The following is a 20585-nucleotide window of genomic DNA, read 5'->3' on the forward strand; positions in this document are numbered from 1 at the left end:
TGTGAAAAGGGTGTCTGTTGATGGTGGGAACAAAGAAAGGAAAGGCTGGTGGGAACAAGGAAAAAACCGAAGGCAATTGCCTCCAGTGTTGAATTGTGTGTGGAAATCCAAAGGTCATCTAGTCCAACCCCCTGCAATGCAGGAATCACAGCTTAAAGAATCCGTGATGGATGGCTATCCAATTTGTTTAAAAACTTCCAAGGAAGGAGAGTCCACCACTTTCTGAAGTACAAAATCAAGCTTCAGGTGGTGTTTAGATGAAAAATTAACAGTAAATAAAGCCCACAGAAAAACAGTAGGTTCAATCAATTTATTAACTAATAATTAATAATTTATTAGAAAACTTACATTTATTTACATTTTAAAATTAAAATTTACAGGAATATTTCAGATTTAATGTTCATTTAAGTAATGAATAATTTTTTGCCAGTAAAACAGCTCATCTTGTCAGTAAAAAAAAAAGGGTTACAGCAACAATTCCAAAGTTATACAAGTACAAACATGGTATAAAATAACCAGATTTCAAGGAAAGCATTTCTCTAGCTTCTTCTGAAATAGTGCATTAAGGACTTGCTGTTTTTTTCAAACTATTCTGCAAAGTCTTTTGCAGTCTAGCTATGTTTGCATCCAAGGCTGCTAGACCGTTTTTGAAGTCTTCTTCATCTCTAGAAGTGAATGTTGAAAAGGAAGATATAGTCCATTCAGATTTTCCAGACATCCAGTCAAAAGTTGAGAAACTGGAGTCAGGAACAGAAATACCAGGGCCTTTTTTCTGTGTGTTTTCTTTCTGATGTGGAATAGAAGCATAAAAGAATTTATCAGGCTGAAGTCCATCTGGATCGTCTGAAATCATTTTAGCAGCTTCATTTGTTATTTCTTTTGGCTGCATTTGGCATCTGTCCCCCTCCAGCTTTGCTGTCTTCCCCTTACTTTCAGACTTATTTTCCGCAGTCTTTTTGGGACTAAAGCTACCATACAATTTAACAACGGCCTTTGCATTGTTGCCCGGCATCCCAAACCTAATTGGCTGCTTGGTATTGGCCAACCCAAAGTTACAGTCCTGTTTTGGGGGAACTTGACACTGTGTATCTGTACTTTCAGCTGCTGCAGCTGGTTTTTGAGATGGACTGCTACTCAATGGAATGTAAATAGTCTCATCCGGCCCATGCCCTTCTACCAAAGTACTTGAATTGCTGGCTGCTTCAACTTCAGGCTTTAGAAAGGCAAAGCTTTTTGGAGCCACTATTTCTCCTGCAATAGGGCTGTTTAGAGGAGGGTCTTCAGTTGCCCTCATGTCATATCCTTCACCTGGTACCTTCATCTTACTTTTTGGTAAGACAGGCTCTGCCAGAATAGGACTGGTTTCTAAATTCTTAAGGTAGCTCATTACAGAATCACTTAGAGGGTATGCGTCGGCCTGCAGCTGTTTTTCATGAATTTCCAAGAGTGCTTTTGACAGACTTCTTTCCTGTTTTGGTTTGGCAGTGTCCACAGTGAGGTCCGAGAGAAGTTTGGACATACTGCCCTGCAGAGCCCTGTTGAGAACAATTCAGTAGTTTAATTTTAATTAGGACAAGGAATATGACAAAATCCAAGATCCTGAATTTGTCTCAAGCAGTTAGGCATACAGTCCACCTTGAGACAATACAGAAGTTAGTAATACTGGTTAGTCATACCTATACAGAGCTTTTAAGTAAAACTTAAAAACTATGACTGCAGGTTGGACTATTTTGGTGGTCTGTCTTAAGTTTATCTTCCAAACGACCATTGTATTGAAGTAGAACATTATCTATTAGTTTTGTAAAGAGGCAAACACATTTAAACTTTCATTGAAAATAAAATAAAAAGAAAACTGAACATTGTGTGTGTGTGTAAGTAAATGTCATAACCGTGTGGGAGAGAGGATGCCAAGTGAGGCAGGCTATAAGTAAAGGGGGGTCTCTAGAAATGGGGCCATGTAAATACAACCGTACACCCAGCTACAAACACTGCTAGGAGGAAAAGCGCTGCCCCTTCCCCCAAAACTAGTGATCAATGGTTGGCTTGTTTCCCTAACATGCCCTAGTATATGTGTTGTTGTTGTTGATGATATTAATACAGTGGTACCTCGGGTTACAGACGCTTCAGGTTACAGACTCCGCTAACCCAGAAATAGTACCTTGGGTTAAGAACTTTGCTTCAGGAGGAGAACAGAAATTGCACAGCGGCAGCACAGCGGCAGTGGGAGGCCCCATTAGCTAAAGTGGTGCTTCAGGTTAAGAACAGTTTCAGGTTAAGAACGGACCTCCAGAACAAATTAAGTTCTTAACCCAAGGTACCACTGTAATAATAATAATTTAATTGTGTTGTGTTCTAATGTTGCACAATGTCCTGATATTACATGTTATAGTGATATAGAAATATTTTTATAAATAAAAGCCAAACGGCCACCATTCAGCCTTAAAGGAAGAACTAATGCTGCAATCGGAAGTCTTTACTAAGAGACACGCTTCCCATAACCCATTGCAATGGGTGTCTGGGGAAGAGCAGGAGAACCCCTCCCTTTGCCCATTGTTATGAATGGAATGCTTGCAACTTGAAAAAATAAATTGATTAAATGCTGCATCACTCTCTCCTGGAACATTCAAGGAAAATTCCAAAAACATTAAAAACTGAACTCAAAAGTGCTGCCCATGAAACTGTTGTGGCTGCACCCACGGTTCTTTTAAAAAATAAAACGGTCTGAGGATTAGCTGTTTGCGCGGTGGAGGAGTCCTGGCACGTGTTCTGCTCCCCACTGTCCTGAATAGCTGAAGGGGTAAAAATTTAAGCTTTTTGAATAGTCTCAGTAGTTCAGTTCCAACCTATTAAACAGGAGACAAACGTATGCACACAGGTTGCACAAACAACCCCCATCTAGTTTGTGCTACAGTCTGAAAAATCTACCTGTAACGTGTGGTAATGGTGCCCAACTGGATTCGGTGAAGCAACAAGAGAAAACAAGAGCTAAAAACCAATATGTGACAACTTTTATTCACCCTGGCAACTGTAAAGGGTAATTTTTTCCCCTTTCTAGCAAGACAGGTTTCAACTTAGTCCATGAATCTCTGACACCATCTGGTGGCTAAGTACTACACCCACAGTGCAAGACTTGATATAACACTAAATATATGTGACAGAACTATCAGTTAAACTTCAACAAAGGTCTTGTGCAAGACTACCAGCTCCAGAAGCAGTTGTTGTTTTTATTATTTAAATTTGTATACTGCCCTATACCCATAGGTCTCAGGGCAGTTCACAGGATAAATTATGCCCTCTTCAAACAATATTCTATTAAACAAGTAGCTCAAGTGAAATAAGGAGAGACAGAGCAGCTGGAGGTAAGTAAATAGACTTGGCTAAGCAGATTTGTTTCTCTTTGTCTGTTTCTACACAATTTCTTTTCATACTTAATGTACCACCTCAAAAGAAGTCTTAAGTAAATTGGATTCTTGATAGAAAGAGAGATTATTCAAACCCATTAACTGTAGAAAAACAAAGGACAAGTTATCTTTATTTTCTGAACTTCTATACATCCTTTGGACTCTCCCTCTGGGTGGCATTCTATAGTGAATGAATCAAGTCCCAAGAAGACTGAGCATGACCACCTCAATGTCAGCCGTAAGCCAATCAAGTTTCAGGAACTAGTGTAGAACACTCAAGTTCAGCTAACTGTCAGGATTACTTGCATTATACGGTTTTCAAAGAGCAACTAATTATTGAAACAAAGTCACAAGAGCAATACATTCTTCCCTAATAAAGTGACAGAAATGGGTTTCTACTATAATATTTTGCCAATTTATATAGTTAATGAATACTAGTTGTAATATTAGTTTCCAGTGAAACTAGTGCTTGACCCAAACATTTAAAATAAAAAGCTGAATATTGTTCCTTTGCCATGCTAAACATATGGCATGTTCCCCCTCCCAAATCTGAAGTTTGAAAATCCTACCTGAAATTATTCTGCAAAATCTTCGGAGAATGTTCAATTTGGCTATTATTTTCAGAGATATTGGTGCTTTTAAACTGAAAAGAATCCACCATTTTCCAATATGGCGACTTCTCCCAGTCTTCTATAAGTTTATCATAGCTTTCAGATCAACATACATGCAAATTTCAGCTTTTCATTCTAAATGTCTTGGGCCTAAAATTCTGCTAACTGCACAGGACTAAAGTTAAAAGAAGGAAGTTGGAGCAAGGGCAATGTTACTGAACATTAGTTATTTGCACCATTTGATTAAAAGGTGAGATACATATTTAACAAGCAAATTAAGATAGTTACCGAGTCAATTCATGTAACCTATTCACTTCTGCATCTTTCTGACGCAATGTTATGCCTAAGATCTGGTTTTCTTTCTCAGCAACTTCCAGCTTGTACTGCAAGCTCTTTGTGCTGTTCAACATATCGTCTGCTTCTGAAACACATTGAAGAAGTGTAAATTGTAATGTTTACATTAAACGAATATGAACCCAGAAAGTGCCTCAGTGTACACACCAATTTTGAGCCTTGTTGAGAAAATATCATATTGCTGTTGCTTTTCATGAAGCTCTTGGTCCCTCTTGTGAATTATTCTGGTCAGCCTTCTATTTTCCTCTTTTTGGCTTTGTAACATTTTTATGATCTCTTCATTTTTATTCCGCAGCAACTCATTGCTTTTCATATATTCATTCAACTGACTCTGCAATGTGATATTCAAAGACTGGAGCGAGACTATGGGAAGAAGCAGATAGTTGTTTTAAAAGACAAGTTCAACCCCAACAAATATTTATAACTACTAAAATATAAATAGGTGGCATGCCCTTGTAATCTCTAGGATTTTTAACAGCAATACATTTTGCCCGAGGCTTCCTTTGGAGGCTGTCTAGAAATTTTAATCAGTAGAGAATGTTGCAACACATCCTTAGGTGAATATGTATGAACTGTTCTGTTGTAGCTGTAATGAGTTTTTCTATTTCCTTCTAGGCCAAACTGAAGATGTCTTACTTACTGGTTGGAGCTGACTTAGAAAGTAGCAGCTGCAATCATGAAGATACAGCCAACTCGCTGCATGCACTAACTGGCTCACCTACTTTTCTCTACACAATAATGTACATGAGTGCAGGTAGAAATTCATTAGTGTGACCCAACTATACAGACTTTAACATTCAAACTGTAAGAGAAACCATGCATGTAACCACTTCCACAATCAAGTCAATAAGCCATTACTGAATAAAGTTGTACGATACAATGGCACTGTTTCATGTGTAAAGGGAAGTTCTCTTTCTGCACATAACTGTGGCATTCTGGGAAGTCTTGCTATGGGACGTCTTGCTTCTTTTCTCTGGCATTCTGGGAAGTCTCGCTTATAATCTTTTCTCTGCTTCTGCACACACTGTACAAACCTGTTCCAAATACCAAGACATTCCCTCATTGCTCAGTTCATCTTAAGTTCATGATGACCTGTTTTCAATGCATAGCTGACCACATCTACGGAACTCGATTATTATATTCTTTCATGTTATGATCAATCATTAGTAATTGTTTTAGTCATGCTATATCAATCTTTAGTTATAATTTAATTAGGAGGTTTCATGCCTGTCTAGTTCCAGCCCCGTTTCCCAGCCTTTAATCTATTGGTGACTAATGTTTATATGTAATTCCCGCCTTGTACTTATGTTAACCAATCAGCAACAAGTTGCTTTGTGTTTGTATCAACCAATCAGCCACAAGCACACCTGTGGCAATGTTTGTAATATTCAATAAAAGTGAGTTCCCGGGGCTTGCCCCGGCACACGCCTCTCATATGACACCTGCTACTCGTCTGTTGCGGTTTCATTCCAACATCTAGTGACCCCGACGTGATCTGCCAGATCCCTTATGCAGCCAGCCCTCATACTTCACTCGACTGGAAAAGTCTCAGCGCGCTATTTCGTGAGTATGGGAGGGGAATTGACTAAATTCCAAAAAGAGCATGCTAAAGAATTGCTTTATCTAGTTAGACAGCGGGCGGTGGGTGTTCATATTTCCTTAAAAGAAATTGAACATTTGCTATGCGAGATTGCTTGCCAGTGCCCTTCCTATCCAGAGACTGGTTCTTTGGAAGTAGAGACTTGGCAAAAGATCGGAAAGACCCTCTTCGCAGAACCGAGGGCTCCGATTCATTGTCTGCTCACTTGGCAGAAATGTGCAGATGCCGTTGCTAAATTAGGGCCCCAATTAGGACCCCAGGAGTCTCCTTTGGCCCCTGCTCTTCTAGCCGTAGCAGACAATCCCCCACCTTACCCAAAGCTTTTGCCTCCCTTGCAACTCTGCCAACCCCTCCCTGCGTCTCAACCGTCTCAGCCTGCATCCTCCCCCCCATCCCTCCTTCGCCTGCCACAGCCCCTGCATGCTTTACAGGAGCTGTGCGCACTGCGCTTTCTCTGGCCAGGCAGAAAGGGCTGCTGTCCTTAGAGGAGGAATCTGAGTGGGCTGGTGAAATGCCATCTGCTTTCCCTATCACCTATACAAACCCAGGCACTGCTCAACAGCAGGTTTTATACGAGACACTTCCTTATTCTGTAATGAGAGAATTAAGGAGAGCCATTATTGATTCTGGCTCCTATGTGATAGGGATGCTGGAGGGGATAGCAAGCGGTTACACAATGCTACCCCAAGATTGGAAAGATTTGATGCGCATGCTTTTATCTCCAGCGCAATATGTAGTTTTTGAAAGTGAATTTAAGCATAATGCAGCAGCCCTGTCTGATCCGCAGCATACAGCCAATCAACTTTATGGCACTGGTCCGTATGATAATATAACAGCCCAGGCGACATTGACACCTTTGCATTTCAGTCGCACCGCGACCTGTGTGCAACGCGCCTTTCGGAAAGTCCCTGTCTCAGGGCAACCACTGAGCTCTTTTGTTAATATTAAACAACAACATTCAGAGCCCTACCATCAATTTATAGATAGATTGAAAGAATCAGTCACTAGGCAGATTGATAACACCACAGCTCAAAATGAGTTGATGAAAAAATTGGCTTTTGAAAATGCAAACACCGATTGCAAGAAAGCATTGCAGTCAATCATACATCGCCCTAAATATGACCTGGCCGATATGATTCAAGCTTGTGCAGATGTCGGTAGCCAGAGCCATGCGATGTCTTTGCTTGCCGGCGCAATCCAAGCTACTAATAGACCTACAGGTAATTGTTTTAATTGTAAGCGCCCAGGCCATTTTGCCAAGCAATGCAGAGCCCCTGGCGGGGGGGGGGGCAAACAAGGATGGTGCTGCCAACAAGACTAGACCTTCCAAAAAATGCCCGAAATGTGGAAAAGGCTATCATTGGGCTAATCAATGCAGGAGTCCGGGCCACTCTCGGGCCAGGGCAATTAGAGAGTTTTCCACCTTTAGTTTCCGCCGCTGAAAACTTTTCTAAAAATACACCCTCTGAATTTGCCATTGATTTGATCAATCAAGAGACCAAAGGCTCTGTTTTACCTGGTGAAATTGTGCTTATGCCCACCCAACTGGCAGGCCCACTGCCTCCTAAAGTCGCAGGTTTAATTTTACCCAAATTTTCTGCAGCAAAAGAAGGAATCCAGGTTATTCCAGGAGTTTTGCATCCTGACTATGTGGGCACAATAATGGTTCAACTTTGGAGCCATATGCCCATGCAGTTAAAGAAGGGTGAGTCCTGGGCACATTTGGTAGTGCTCCCTTCTCAACCTACTGCTTCTATTATAGATAGTAATTTGCACCAGCTTTCTCCCCTCTCTCCGCAGCTATTAGCTGTAATCCAGAGGATCGGTGAACAGAAACTTCTTCGTAAGTATAAAATCAATGGCAAGGTTCTGGAAGGCTTGACTGACACGGGCGCAGACATTTCTGTCATTTCCAGTAATTGCTGGGACCCCACGTGGCCCCTTGAGTCTGCCTCTGCAGTTTGGGGTGTGGGTGGCCCCCAAACCTCTTCCAAAAGCGTACAGTGGCTGCCTGTTTCTCTGCCTGATAGCTCTGAAACCATTGCATACACCCAGCCCTGTGTGCTGAAAATCCACCTCAATCTGTGGGGTAGAGACTTATTACAACAATTACAAGCTACCATTCAATTTAATGAGTAAGCTTGCACTTCCCCTCAGCTGGAAATCTACCAGTCCTGTGTGGGTAGAACAATGGCCCATAACGGGAGAAAAGCTACTTGCTTTAAAACAATTAGTGAATGAACAATTATCGGCAGACCATATAGAGCCTTCAGTTAGCCCCTATAATACACCCATCTTTGTCATAAAAAAGAAGAGTGGCAAATGGAGATTTCTCCAGGATTTAAGGAAAATAAACCAGATCCTTGAACCCATGGGGCCCTTGCAGTGTGGTCTGCCTAATCCAAATGTGATTCCACATTCTTATCAATTGGCTATAATAGATTTGCAAGATTGTTTCTTCTCCATTCCCCTACAGGAGAAGGATCGTAAATTCTTTGCTTTTACTGTTCCTGTGTTAAATAACAGTTAGCCCACGGAACGGTACCAATGGAAAGTCCTACCACAAGGAATGTTGAATTCCCCTACCATGTGCCAATATTATGTGAACCAAGCCCTTCAGCCCTTTCGTTTGCAGTATCCACACCTCTCAATTTATCATTATATGGATGACGTGCTTCTCAGTGGGCCACACCTTTCCCCTCAATGGAAACATGATTTGATAACCTGTTTGTCACTTTATGGTTTGAAAATTGCCCCAGAGAAAGTTCAGGAATCTTCTCCCTTTCATTATTTGGGACACAAAATGATAACTAGCTATTCTATTCCTATTGTCCCTGAACTTCATGTTCCAAAAACAATGAAATATGCCTAGTTGCAACAATTGCTGGGCAATATCAACTGGATAAGACCCTATTTTAAAATCCCTCTTGAAGTTTTACGGCTGCTTTTTTCAGCCTTAAAAGGCCATCACTCTCCTGGTGCAAAAATCACTTTGACCTCTTCTCAACAGCAGACTGTTGCCCAGTTAAAGGAAATCATGCGTCTCCACTGGGTTGATCGAGCGATTCTTAATGTTTTGCCCGATGTAGTCATAATGACAGATTCTGTCCAACCTTTTGCGGCCATTATTCAGTTAGGCCCATCGAAAGTTCATATAATTGAATGGCTGTATTTACATCATACGCCAAAGAACACGGTGACTCCTTTAGTGGATCTCCTTGCTCAGCTCATCAGCAAGGGATGCCGTCGCTGCAAAAGCCTCTTTGGCTTTTGTATGAGAGGGATGAGAGGTAATGAGACAGTGGTAATGTTTTGATTAGCATCTCACATCTTAATAAGCCAAAATGTGAACCAATCTTCTGCTCACACATGCAGCTAATTCACAAGAGCACGTGAACATGCTAGGAAATCTTCAGCTAACTAGTTTCTGCTGTCATATGTACTGCAAATCTATTATTAACATATTTAGAAAATGTATTTAGCACTGGATACAACATATTATAAAAAATCATCGGCATAAAACAAACCATGGAATAACAGAGTGACATAGGTCTGAATAACGGCTAGGAGAAGCAGCAGCATAACTAAAAACCTTTAGAGCCAGAAATCTGCTGCAGTTTAGTAGACGTGAATGAAAAAACATAGCTAATAGTTAATTGTGAATGTGCCAATCATGCACACTTTGCTCTTACTAGTGGGCAGGAGAAAGAAAGCACGATCCTTCATTTGTTATTGGAGCAAAACAAACCTCTATTTCCAGTTTGGACACATTTAAGCCAGGGAAAGCAGGTATAATTTGTGGTAAACCATTAACTATGGCTTACTATTACATGAAGGGCTTTATATAAAGTAAATATATTCAAGTACCTCATTAGACGAAAACAGCATTGCTTCCAGAACTGTTAGAAGTGTGAGTAACCAGCAGAGACTGTGAATACGCCTCAAATTCTGTTTTAAGTGCTTTTAAAATACATTCAAATCTTTACACTTTGTTACTTACATTCATAGTTGCTATCCAGATTGCATTCTTTTTCTGCTCTCTCTTGGTTCTTCAGCTGTTGATTCAATATTCTTAGTCGTCTTCATTTGAATTGTGGGGTGGGAAAGTTTGCATTTAACAACTATTTTCTATGGCAATGGTTTTGATAAAAAGTGAGGGGACAAAACTATCTTCCTCAGCTTTTAAGTTAACTTTATCCATTCTGACAACCCTTCATTCTCTGCTAGATCCTCTTCTGCTTGGGACAATTGCACCACAGCTTTAAAACAATGCCAATACACAAAAAGCGCAATCCAAGAATGTTCCCACAACAGCTTGCATATTATACAGTTGAACCCCAACTGCATCCGAGATGAGCATCCAATCAGCTGAGGTTACCAGTGCTGATCTGATAAAGTCAGCAGAGAGGTTTGCTGTTGCTGAACCACAGTCCTATCAACCTGTATACACAAACTGATCACAGTTGTTATCACTAGAATTACCAACTGTTATTAATCACGATAACGGAACTATTCTGTTCCATTACGTGGATAACCATTATGTGGCGGTGCGGTGAACTGCCTTTTGCAGTTCCCCCCGCAGACCCCTCTTCTTCCACAATGAACTCTACAAGAACTGAAAACTGGGTGGAGAACAAGGCTTGCGCCAACTTTTATATCAAGATAGTCTGCTGATGTTTCAACTCCCAAATGCATCTTACTCATTTTAGTTGAACATTGATAAACAAGTTTTAGATTGTTTTGCAAAAATGTTTCAACATGTTAATTTATTATACAGTATTTCTGTTTTATAGATAACAGACTTAATTTATATGTATACATAAGCTATGCATCTACTCCTTTAAAAAAGGGCAGAATTGTAATCCTGCTGTAAAATGCTTTTGTTTTAAGTGCACATTCACCCTTTTGTTAACTGTTCTGAACTGAGATCTGGTGAATTACCATTGCTGATCTTCCATACATGTATTACTGACCTGCGCAATTGGGCATTTTCACTTCTGAGAGGTTGAACAGCAAGTGCTATTTCAGCTTGTACATTTGCATTTCCAACAACTGCAGGCAAGAGTGATACTGTGTCTTCCACTTCACCTAGCACCCTCAAAATTTCTGAATCATCTATAATGGGGAAAGGAAGAATCTGTTGAGTAATCAAATGCACTCCTCAAAACATGTTGTGGAAGAATAAAAATTCACAATCCTAGAAAGATACCAAGAACTTTTACATCAGCTTTATGCTACAATAGATTTAAGACAGAGCTCTGTCTTCAATATGTCCCTTTCCAAAGGAAGGGAACAAATTTCATTAATGTTTTTGCAGTGCATGTTGCTAAAAGAAAAAAAACCAGCACTTTACCCTGAGAATAATGAGAACCCTTGTGTATATATATCAACCTTGTTGTTCCAGGTGTAATGTTGGCAACATGATCCTAAACACATCTGCTTAAAGCTAATTATTCCAGAAGCTTCCTTTACTTTCATATAAGCTTGCTTGCTTACTTATCTGCCGCCCAGGATGAACAGTACTTGCCAGCTCACAAAGCGGAAATAAGAAGAATTCCACCATGGGTGTTTCCCCATCTAATAAGACTTAAATTAATATGGGAATCCACAAGAAACATTTTATAACCTATTCATATTAGGTAGGGCAAGGCAGATAGTTATATTTGCTTTCTATACTCATCAGATTATTTTTTAAAAAAAAGATGTCTCACATTCAGCTCCACTACCTAACAAACTCCATTGGAAGCTTTTATGCTGTACTGATCTGGAACATGATTCCTTAATCAAGAAAGTATCCAAAAATATTTTAATAAGAATAGCAATGAGTTGTAAATCACTAGTTTTCAATACATGAAGAAGATCTGATTAGGAAAATGAAGAGGAAGAGATTTGATTTATTTTTTTTTTACATTTGACTTCAGATTTTTTACAAAACAAAAAGCACCACTCAGCCATATTGCGAATGTGAACACTCTCCCTTGTGCAGAAAGGAGTCTCTGTGTTTTATTGCCTACTAAACGTAAAGGGACCCCTGACCGTTAGCTCCAGTCACAGACAACTCTGGGGTTGCGGCACTCATCTCACTTTACTGGCCGAGGGAGCTGACATACAGCTTCCGGGTCATGTGGCCAGCATAACTAAGCCGCTTCTGGCGAACCAGAGCAGCACACGGAAATGCCATTTACCTTCCCGCCAGAGCGGTATCTATTTATCTACTTGCACTTTTGTGCTTTTGAACTGCTAGGTTGGCAGGAGCAGGGACCAAGCAATGGGAGCTCACCCTGTCGTGGGGATTCGAACCGTGACCTTCTGATCGGCAAGCCCTAGGCTCTGTGGTTTAACACACAGGGCCACCCGCGTCCCTTTTATTGCCTACTACTAACAGATAAAAGGAACAAAATACTAAAATATGAAACCTTAGTAGAAAGAAAGACAAAATTAGTAGAAACAAATGTGGTTTTGTCATGTTGGTATTCAATTAAGTAACCCTTACAGAAGTATAAATCAATTATAGTGTAAGCAGAAATCTCATATTACCCTGATCAGTGAGCAAGGCCTTAAGTTCTCCCAAAAGATACTTCACGGTTTTCACTTTCTGAGCTGTTTTTTGAAGGCTTGTCTTTTTACGTTTTAAAATGTCCTTGTCAAAGCTCGTCTGACAGCTTGTATCTCTCACTGGTGCCGTATCAACTCCATCCAAGTTTTCCTCTTCACTCAGAGTACCCTCACTATATTCTTCAGCAGTGTCTTCTCTAGAAATCAAGGGCTTGGACTGAATTGGGTCAACATCCTGGTACTTTCCATCAACCTTCCCATTCTCCTTTTCATGTGCTTGCAACAGAGCCAGATGTGCTTGAATACATCTTATTAGGTCTGCCTCTTTAATCTGCTGTTCGTGGTTTCCTTGATCTGGCACAGTTTCTCTGGTACTAGGTGGAGCAAGTACTGTGGGTGGCGTAGGATTGTTTAGAGCAGACTGAATCATGTGGGGCAGGGCAGAACATGAAGGAACAGTCTGCCCTTGGGCACCAGAAGTGGAGCCACTGGGGCCTTCTGGCAAGAGAAGTCCCATTTGTGATGCACACTGAGTGCAGCTCTCAATGACAGCACCCTATAAAAAGAGCATACGCATAATTTATTATGTAATTTCGTTGTCCCTGAGAGGGGGCAATGACAATAAAGATATTTCTATATTTCTATATTTATTCTACACTGAAATGTTAGTACTGCACACTTAGTTATGAGTAGGTTGCAATAAAAAATAGTGTTCAGATGTGCAGCCTTCTACTATAAAGGTAAATATTACGTTAGGTACTGTATTTTTCGTTCTATAAGACGCACCTGACCATAAGGGGCCGTAAGGGGCTCCGTTTCTCCTCCCGCTTTGCTGAAGGGGCGCTGCACAGCTCTCCCTCTCTGCGCAGTGCCTCTCCAGAAAAGCGAAGTCAGAACAGCAAGAGGGATCGCTGCGCAGCGAAAGCAGCGATCCCTCTTGCTGTTCTGGGATAGCCACACCAAGCCTCTTCAGGGCAGGGGGAATGTTCCTCCCGTTGCTCTGAAGAGGCTTCGTGTAGCTATCCCAGAAGTCAGAACAGCAATAGGGATCGCTGCGCAGCGATCCCTCTTGCTGTTCTGGCTTCTGGGATAGCTGCACAGCCTGCATTCGCTCCATAAGATGCACACACATTTCCCCTTACTTTTTAGGAGGGAAAAAGTGCGTCTTATAGAGCGAAAAATATGGTAACTATTATCTTTTCTATGACACCATGCAGGATCTCTTTCCCCACTTCTTAAGCATACTTTCAAAGGCACAGCAGTTGACATACCCTATCCTAAAGTCTTATTTAACAATAGGCTATTATGCCATTTGATAGTTATCCAACACACAAAGAGAGACAAAGAGAGATTGCCTAAATTGTATTAGTAATTAGTTGAACCTGATGGGGTAATCTATGGCAGGTGTTTCAAAATATATGCAGAATTAAAGGTTGCTTCAGTACTGGTGTTCTTTGAAACAGCTTCACTTTGAAGCAGGTGAAGTTGGATTTGTTTTAACAATTTTTTCTTTCTTTTCCCCTTCCGGCTCGCAGAATTAATTTGTTGCAATTGTGCTGTATTGTGCTCGCCCAACGTCGTGAGGAAGAATTTAGAAGAATGGGTGACAAGCAAATTCTACTTATACAGCTCTGATACAGCTGACACCTTCCAGCATTTAGACATATTGGAAAACATGAAACTGATTCAGGACTAAGCATAAAGGTGTTCATAACAGTTTATTATTGTTCATTTGTAACAGTATTTATATAATGCCTACTACGGTCAGCCTCAAGACGGTGTACAAGGTGATAAAATATAGCAATAAATCTCAGTAAAATATAAAAAATGCAGCTGATAATCCAAAGGGCACTATTAATTCTCAACATTAAATGCCAGAAAAGGCTTAAGCAAAGAGGTATGTTTTTAAGAAGTGTCATGTGATGTGAAAAATAGAGTGTTTTCCTGAATGTGATCTGCCGGACTTTGGCACAAGCTGCTGACCTTAACAGAGTCTTACATTCCTGTTGTCCCCTCCATCCTCTTATGTCCTCAAATACCCAAGGGGAAATTGAAATTATATTATGGATCCTCCTCTTTGACAACCACAAATAAATAAAATGAAAAAAATGACTAGTAATCTACATCTACAACAACACTTGTTAAATTGCTTAGACTTTAGAAGCCCCCATTTTAACATGTATTAAGGAAACTTTTAAGGAAGGCAAAACAGTAGAAATCTATCAACAGTATGCACAGAACAAAACGTGGCAATCCAAAATTTGAGAGAGTACTTACAGGCTGAACAAACGAAGGATTAGCTGCATATTGTGGGGACAGAGCTGGTGTAGAGGTAGGCAAACGGGAGTTGAATGCTGTTACAGGCTGATATGTTGCTATCGATTGAGGTATAAAAACAAAATTGTCAATGTTAAGATTAAATATATCCATCCCACAATGTCTGTCAGATCAAATCATGCCATTCCCACTCACTGTGTTCAGGAACGATGGAACATGGAACTTCAGGAATGCTACTGGATTTTTGCAGCGGTTGGGTGTTTAGCAGAGACATCTGGGTTTGCACATGCTCACACAGTTTCTCATGGATCACAGGAGAGTGCTGAGTGCAAGGTATATGAATTGGTTGAAGAGGAGCAGGTTGCCCTGTGCTTACAGGAGTTGTGTCTTTTTCAACAACTGCAGCATTCACTGATGCTGGCTTATTTGGTATAGGCGCTACGAAAAGCAAAAAAGATAACCTTTAACTCTGTTAAGTTATATTCTAAAACAACAAAGATGTAGCAGTAACCTTTTGAGTTTTGGAATTCTGCTCTTGAAGCATTGCCATGTGCTTGTAGTCTGGATTATGTTTTATCTCACATTACGTAAGATAAAAGTAAAAATACGTAAGTTATACTCTTAAGTATTCCTCAAAGTCTAAACTATTTTCTAATAGTTCAAGAATATTCTTTGTGCAGTCACATGAGTATTGTTCACAGACTCATGGTGGCCTGTACTTGACCAAAGACTGTACAGTGAAACACGTAATTTAGTCCTATTGATGAATACAACAAAAAACTTAGACCTCCATGAAGCAAATTTGATCTACTAGTGCAGGTGAAATCTACTGAACATTTATGGTACAGTAAGGCTATTTTTTAAAAAATCAGATCTTTTAAAGAGTAATGTATAAATTGTGTTTTATCATTTTCTTACAGCTATTCTGTAACAAAACACTGAATGGATATAATAAAATAAAGAATTAACTTGAAAATAAAGTTGAAGAAAAACATCTTACCCATTCCTTTACGCACATTTGCAGAAATACTTTTTTTCTTTTGACCCCTCTTCTTTGAACCATTGACTTTACTGAGTAAAGGTCTTGAAGCTGTTCTGACAAAAGCTGCTTTTCCTGCCTTTTGACAGAGGTTTTCCATCCCTAGCACCATTTGAAATAATATCATTTAGCAACAAAGTAAGTTACTCGCAGAATGAAAACTGAATTCCAGTAATTAAAAAGAATACTACCTTCAGATTCATTTTGCAAAATGTCCTTTAGTAAAGATGCACAGCGATCCAGGCCATGATGAATGGTTGCAACCTATAGAAAGGATATGAAAGAGAATGCAAACAGTTTTCATTCACAGAAAATGGCTCATTATTACACCTTCTTTATTCTGTGAGCTAGTAAATGTTCCAAAGTGTATGTTGGAAACTGCAATCAGTACTGAATGCTTCTGCTAGGATGCCCGTGAGTGCTAGGCATTGAATGATTTGCCCTGGCTGCTGGTTTGTTTCCAGGCTCAATTCAAGATACTCATTACAACCCTTGCTGGCTTGGGACCTGCATATCTTAACAGCAGGGGTGGGCAACCTTGGGTCTGTAGGCTAATCTTGACCTATGAGGTCCTTTCCTTCCAACCATGTCTACCTGCCTGTCAGTTGACATAACTGGGTTAAATCCTGCAGTGGCTGCATGTGATTGTTCCCAGCAAGGCACAGGCCTATGTAGCAAATGAGTTAAATACTGTTCAAGTCAAATGATCAAGCATTTCTGCTTTTCAACATTGCAGTGTCTCGCCAGCCAAACACCGTCTACCGCGATGTTGAAAAAACAAGATGCATTGGCCTCTGCTTGCAAGACTGAAACTGCCCCAGCTCTCACCTCAAGAGCTGAGGCGATTTCACCCAGGCTTGCAGGCTAGGACAATGCAGCTTGTTCGCGCAGCTCAGCTGGGGGGAGGGAACATTTCCCCTCCCCAGCTGAGACACCCCTGTTCCTTTTGCTGCTCACACACGAGTGACAGAGAGTATTGGGGCTCCTTTAATTGCTAGACTGAGGCAAGGGCAGCTGTGCACTCCTCAGGTGAGCAGTTTAAAGATTCAGAGGGAGGAACAGGCTGTATCGGCGCCTCGCCGATACAGCTTGTTTTTCTCCCTCCGCGTCGTATGAAGGCAGTGGGATGGTGGTTTCACTAAGCCATGTATTGCTGGTGAAACCACCACTGCTCCTGAGTCCCTCTGCTAGCAGTGCCCGCTGGAAGAAGAAACATTTGACTCCCTCCAGTGCATGCTGCTAGCACAGGGATTCAGGAGCGGTGGCGGTTTCACCAGTGATATACCGCTTAATGAAACCAACATCACGGTCTGCTCTTCATACTGGTTCTGGGCAATATATTGATATATCGCCCAGGCCTAGTTTGAGCCTACAAAACTAGAGACTCAAACAGGAGCTGTCTGAAAGTCCTTTGCAAACAGGAAATGAATTTTAAATACTGCACTTTGAAATCCCAACAATCGGGGCTTCAAAGCGCAACATGAGCTGACATCACAATGGCATTAAGTGATTAACAGATGGGCAGCCATCCATCCAGAAAAGGTTCCTTACTCCTGCTTAAAAGATTACGCTCTTCCATATAACTTTCTGACAAGGCCCTGTTCTCCAGATTAATTGAAAATGTGAAAAATGATGACAGTAACCAGGGCTAGTGGCTTTTCGTAGCAATATTTAATATGCACAAATAAAAAACTTTGCTCAGATTTTGCATGATAGTCTGTCATTACCTGATCTTCAGAATCTGTGGAATACAAGGAGTAGCCAAAATCAGCATCAGGACGTGCCACTTTTCTTAAAGCATTCCTGAAACACAGAAATGCTGTGTCAACTCTCTCTCTAGCATACATACAAAACAACACTTGGACACATTTTGGACTTTGATATCTAGGAAAGGATAAATGCTAAAACACAGTATCAGAAACTCTAAAACCAACTTAAGGTGCATTTTGACGTAGTTTGAAGGCATTATATGTAATATTTGATAAGGAATTTAAGACGATTCTATACTCTTCATTTCTGAAGACAAGCATTGGTCCCAACCAGCCAGTCTGCAGGACCTGGCGCTTTGCCAGCAAAAAGGACATGTGGTGCTGTGGGTTAAACCACAGAGCCTAGGGCTTGCCGATCAGAAGGTCGGCGGTTCAAATCCCCGTGGCGGGGTGAGCTCCTGTTGCTCGGTCCCTGCTCCTGCCAACCTAGCAGTTCAAAAGCACATCAAAGTGAAAGTAGATAAATAGGTACCGCTCTGGCGGGAAGGTAAATGGTGTTTCTGTGCGCTGCTCTGGTTCGTCAGAAGCGGCTTAGTCATGCTGGCCACATGACCCGGAAGCTGTCTGCGGACAAACGCCGGCTCCCTTGGCCTATAGAGCGAGATGAGTGCCGCAACCCCAGAGTCGTCCACGACTGGACCTAATGGTCAAGGGTCCCTTTACCCTTTACCTTTACTGCTCAAACCTGAACAAATGTAGAAGTTATGAGGATATTCTTACTGTTTTCCTCCACTTGCTAGTTTAGCTGATCCTGTCAACCTTCCTGATGACAGTACCTGTTGGTTGCACAAACAAGCACTCAATATTTGGTATTAGTTTTCCAGAATAAGTATAACAGAACACACACCTCAGGCTTACAAAAGAGAGAGAGAGAGAGACACTACATCTTCTACAGGAAACCCAGCATGCAAATGATGTTTTATTTCAAAAAGAGCATAGAACTGATAACAGAAATAGTTCATTCTACTTCAAGAGTGAAAAGCGATATACAGTAGTGTAGCATGTCTGACCAATACTTTGTATGTAAGCTAGTTAAGAGTCTTTTTTAAGAATAAATAACCATTAGGAGCATCTAGGCCTTTGTGAATTGATTCCAATCAATCAGCTAAACCATATTTGCAAATATCAAGAACAGAATACTTCACATTTTGAAATTCAGATTCCCTGCACAAGCATGACTATTAACTGGCCATTTCAACAAGGAAAACACTGGTTTCCAACTAAGAGCCTTTATAACCTCAACCATTTCGTAATGTGTTCTATAACTATTAATAATAAATAAAACCGCTGCAGACCAGGAGAGGTTATGCTTAAGTAGTTAAACTCATACTATTTTTGTACAATCTGGTACAGTGGTGCCTCGCAAGACGAAATTAATTCGTTCCGCAAGTTTTTTCTTCTTGCGAGTTTTTCGTCTTGCGAAGCACGGTTTCCCATAGGAATGCATTGAAAATCAATTAATGCGTTCCTATGGAGACCGCTTGCCAGGCTGGCGGTGCGGAGAAGGGCTTTTCTCCCCACCGCAAGCCTTCAGGACAGGTACGGGAACAGAGGGGAAGGCGCGCAGCGCTTCTCCTCTGTTCCCGGGGCTTGCGGTGGGAGGAGGGTTTTTCCTCCCCACCGCCAACATTCAGAACAGCATTCTGAATGTTGGCGGTGGGAAGGAAAACCCTCCTCCCACCGCAAGTCTTCAGGACAGCCATCCGAAGGCTGGCGCGGGGAGAAGGTCTCTCCGCCCCACCGCCAGCCTTTGGAGGAGTCTTCCGAAGGCTGGCGGCGGGAGGAGGTCTCTCTGCCCCACCGCCAGCCTTCGGAGGAGCCTTCCGAAGCCTGGCGGCAGGAGGAGGTCTCTCCGCCCCACCGCCAGCCTTCGGAGAGGCCTTCCGAAGGCTGGCGGTGGGGCGGAGAGACCTCCTCCCGCCGCCAGCCTTCGGAGCAGCCTTCCGAAGGCTGGCAGCGGGAGGAGGTCTCTCCGCCCCACTGCCAGCCTTTGGAGCAGCCTTCCGAAGCCTGGCGGCGGGAGGAGGTCTCTCCGTCCCGCCGCCAGCCTTCGGAGGAGGTCCGAGGACAGTGGGGAAGACGCGCTGCGCTTCCCCCGCTGTCCCGGAGATTTCCCTATGGGCTTTCGTCTTGCGAAGGAAGCCCATAGGGAAATTCATTTTGCGAAGCGCCTCCAAAACGGAAAACCCTTTCATCTAGCGGGTTTTTCGTCTTGCGAGGCGTTCGTCTTGCGAGGCACCACTGTATTTCAAAAACAATCACAGTTCACACCATCACATTTTGCGTGTGTGCTCCAGGAGCAAGAGCAATAGTGATCAGCTTAAAGATCTTCTGCTTTTACGAATTCTAGAAGGGTGGGCTTGTTACCTACTCTGTTGGTAAAAGCAACAGAGTCCCGCGGCACCTTAAGAACTAAATAAGATGCATCAATAACAGAGGCGTTCGCGGATCCCACTCCACTTCCATCATCAGGTGCATGAACTGCAGCCTTGAGTCGGTAAGCATACAGGCATCATGCATGGTTATGGGGAATGCAGAGCCCTGCGGTTACGAGGGGGAACTCAGGGCGAAGAGCCCGAACTTAATGGCAAGGGAGGGCGCGCTTGCTCCCCCTCTCCCGCCCGCATTTACCTTGTGCCTTACGGAGCCCGGCCTCGCCATCTCCTTCCAGCCAAGAGGCTGCCTCTTCCTCCAAGCTGACTGACGGGCCCAACGGTTACTCACGGGGCAGAGCCTGTCTCAAGCCCCGCCCCCTACTTGCTCTCATTGAGGCGGCGACGGCGGCAGACCGAGCGGGAAAGGAAGAGGTAGGAGGGAAATAAATAAGAGCCCGGCGGTCTATTCTATTCTATTGGTCTATTCTATTGGTTAGAGCCGTTCCTAAGTCGGACCAATAGAGGAAGCGGAGCGTGAGAGAGGCGTGGCTTAGCCTGTTTTTCCCTTAGTCAACCCGCGGAGGGTTGGACCGGTGTTTACTAG

At 42.1% G+C, this 20585-nt stretch overlaps 1 protein-coding gene across 3 annotated transcripts; it reads right to left on the reverse strand.

The window, feature by feature from the left end:
• Positions 1–296: 296 nt before the first annotated feature.
• On the reverse strand, positions 297–20372 carry CCDC14 (coiled-coil domain containing 14). 3 transcript variants are annotated; one of them, XM_053404142.1, is made up of 13 exons: positions 20238–20372; positions 18327–18382; positions 17565–17640; positions 16029–16101; positions 15799–15939; positions 14994–15236; positions 14799–14896; positions 12504–13077; positions 10940–11081; positions 9967–10046; positions 4514–4729; positions 4301–4430; positions 297–1535 (listed from the first exon to the last, which is right to left on the reverse strand). In XM_053404142.1, exons 1-13 carry the CDS (start codon positions 20265–20267, stop codon positions 563–565), a joined length of 2832 nt encoding a protein of 943 aa, XP_053260117.1. In that variant the 5' UTR covers positions 20268–20372; the 3' UTR covers positions 297–562. The 3 variants fall into 3 exon arrangements, with proteins under 3 accessions (XP_053260117.1, XP_053260113.1, XP_053260127.1); XM_053404138.1 differs by having other exon boundaries at positions 4301–4433; positions 20238–20371; XM_053404152.1 differs by lacking the exons at positions 16029–16101; positions 17565–17640; positions 18327–18382; positions 20238–20372 and having other exon boundaries at positions 4301–4433; positions 15815–15882.
• Positions 20373–20585: the final 213 nt, after the last annotated feature.

Source organism: Podarcis raffonei, chromosome 1 (genome assembly GCF_027172205.1).
Source record: "Podarcis raffonei isolate rPodRaf1 chromosome 1, rPodRaf1.pri, whole genome shotgun sequence".
In the NCBI taxonomy this organism is placed as follows: domain Eukaryota; kingdom Metazoa; phylum Chordata; class Lepidosauria; order Squamata; family Lacertidae; genus Podarcis; species Podarcis raffonei.

Bases quoted from the DNA above. Each gene is read 5' to 3' on its own strand.
- CCDC14 (XM_053404138.1), bottom strand. From the start codon at position 20,267: ATGGCGAGGCCGGGCTCCGTAAGGCACAAG. The intron at 17,641-18,326 runs GTAAGAATATCC...TCTGTGTTTCAG, and splicing joins CTAGCAAGTGGAGGAAAACA to GAATGCTTTAAGAAAAGTGG. The intron at 11,082-12,503 runs GTAATATGAGAT...TCCCCATTATAG, and splicing joins GGCCTTGCTCACTGATCAGG to ATGATTCAGAAATTTTGAGG.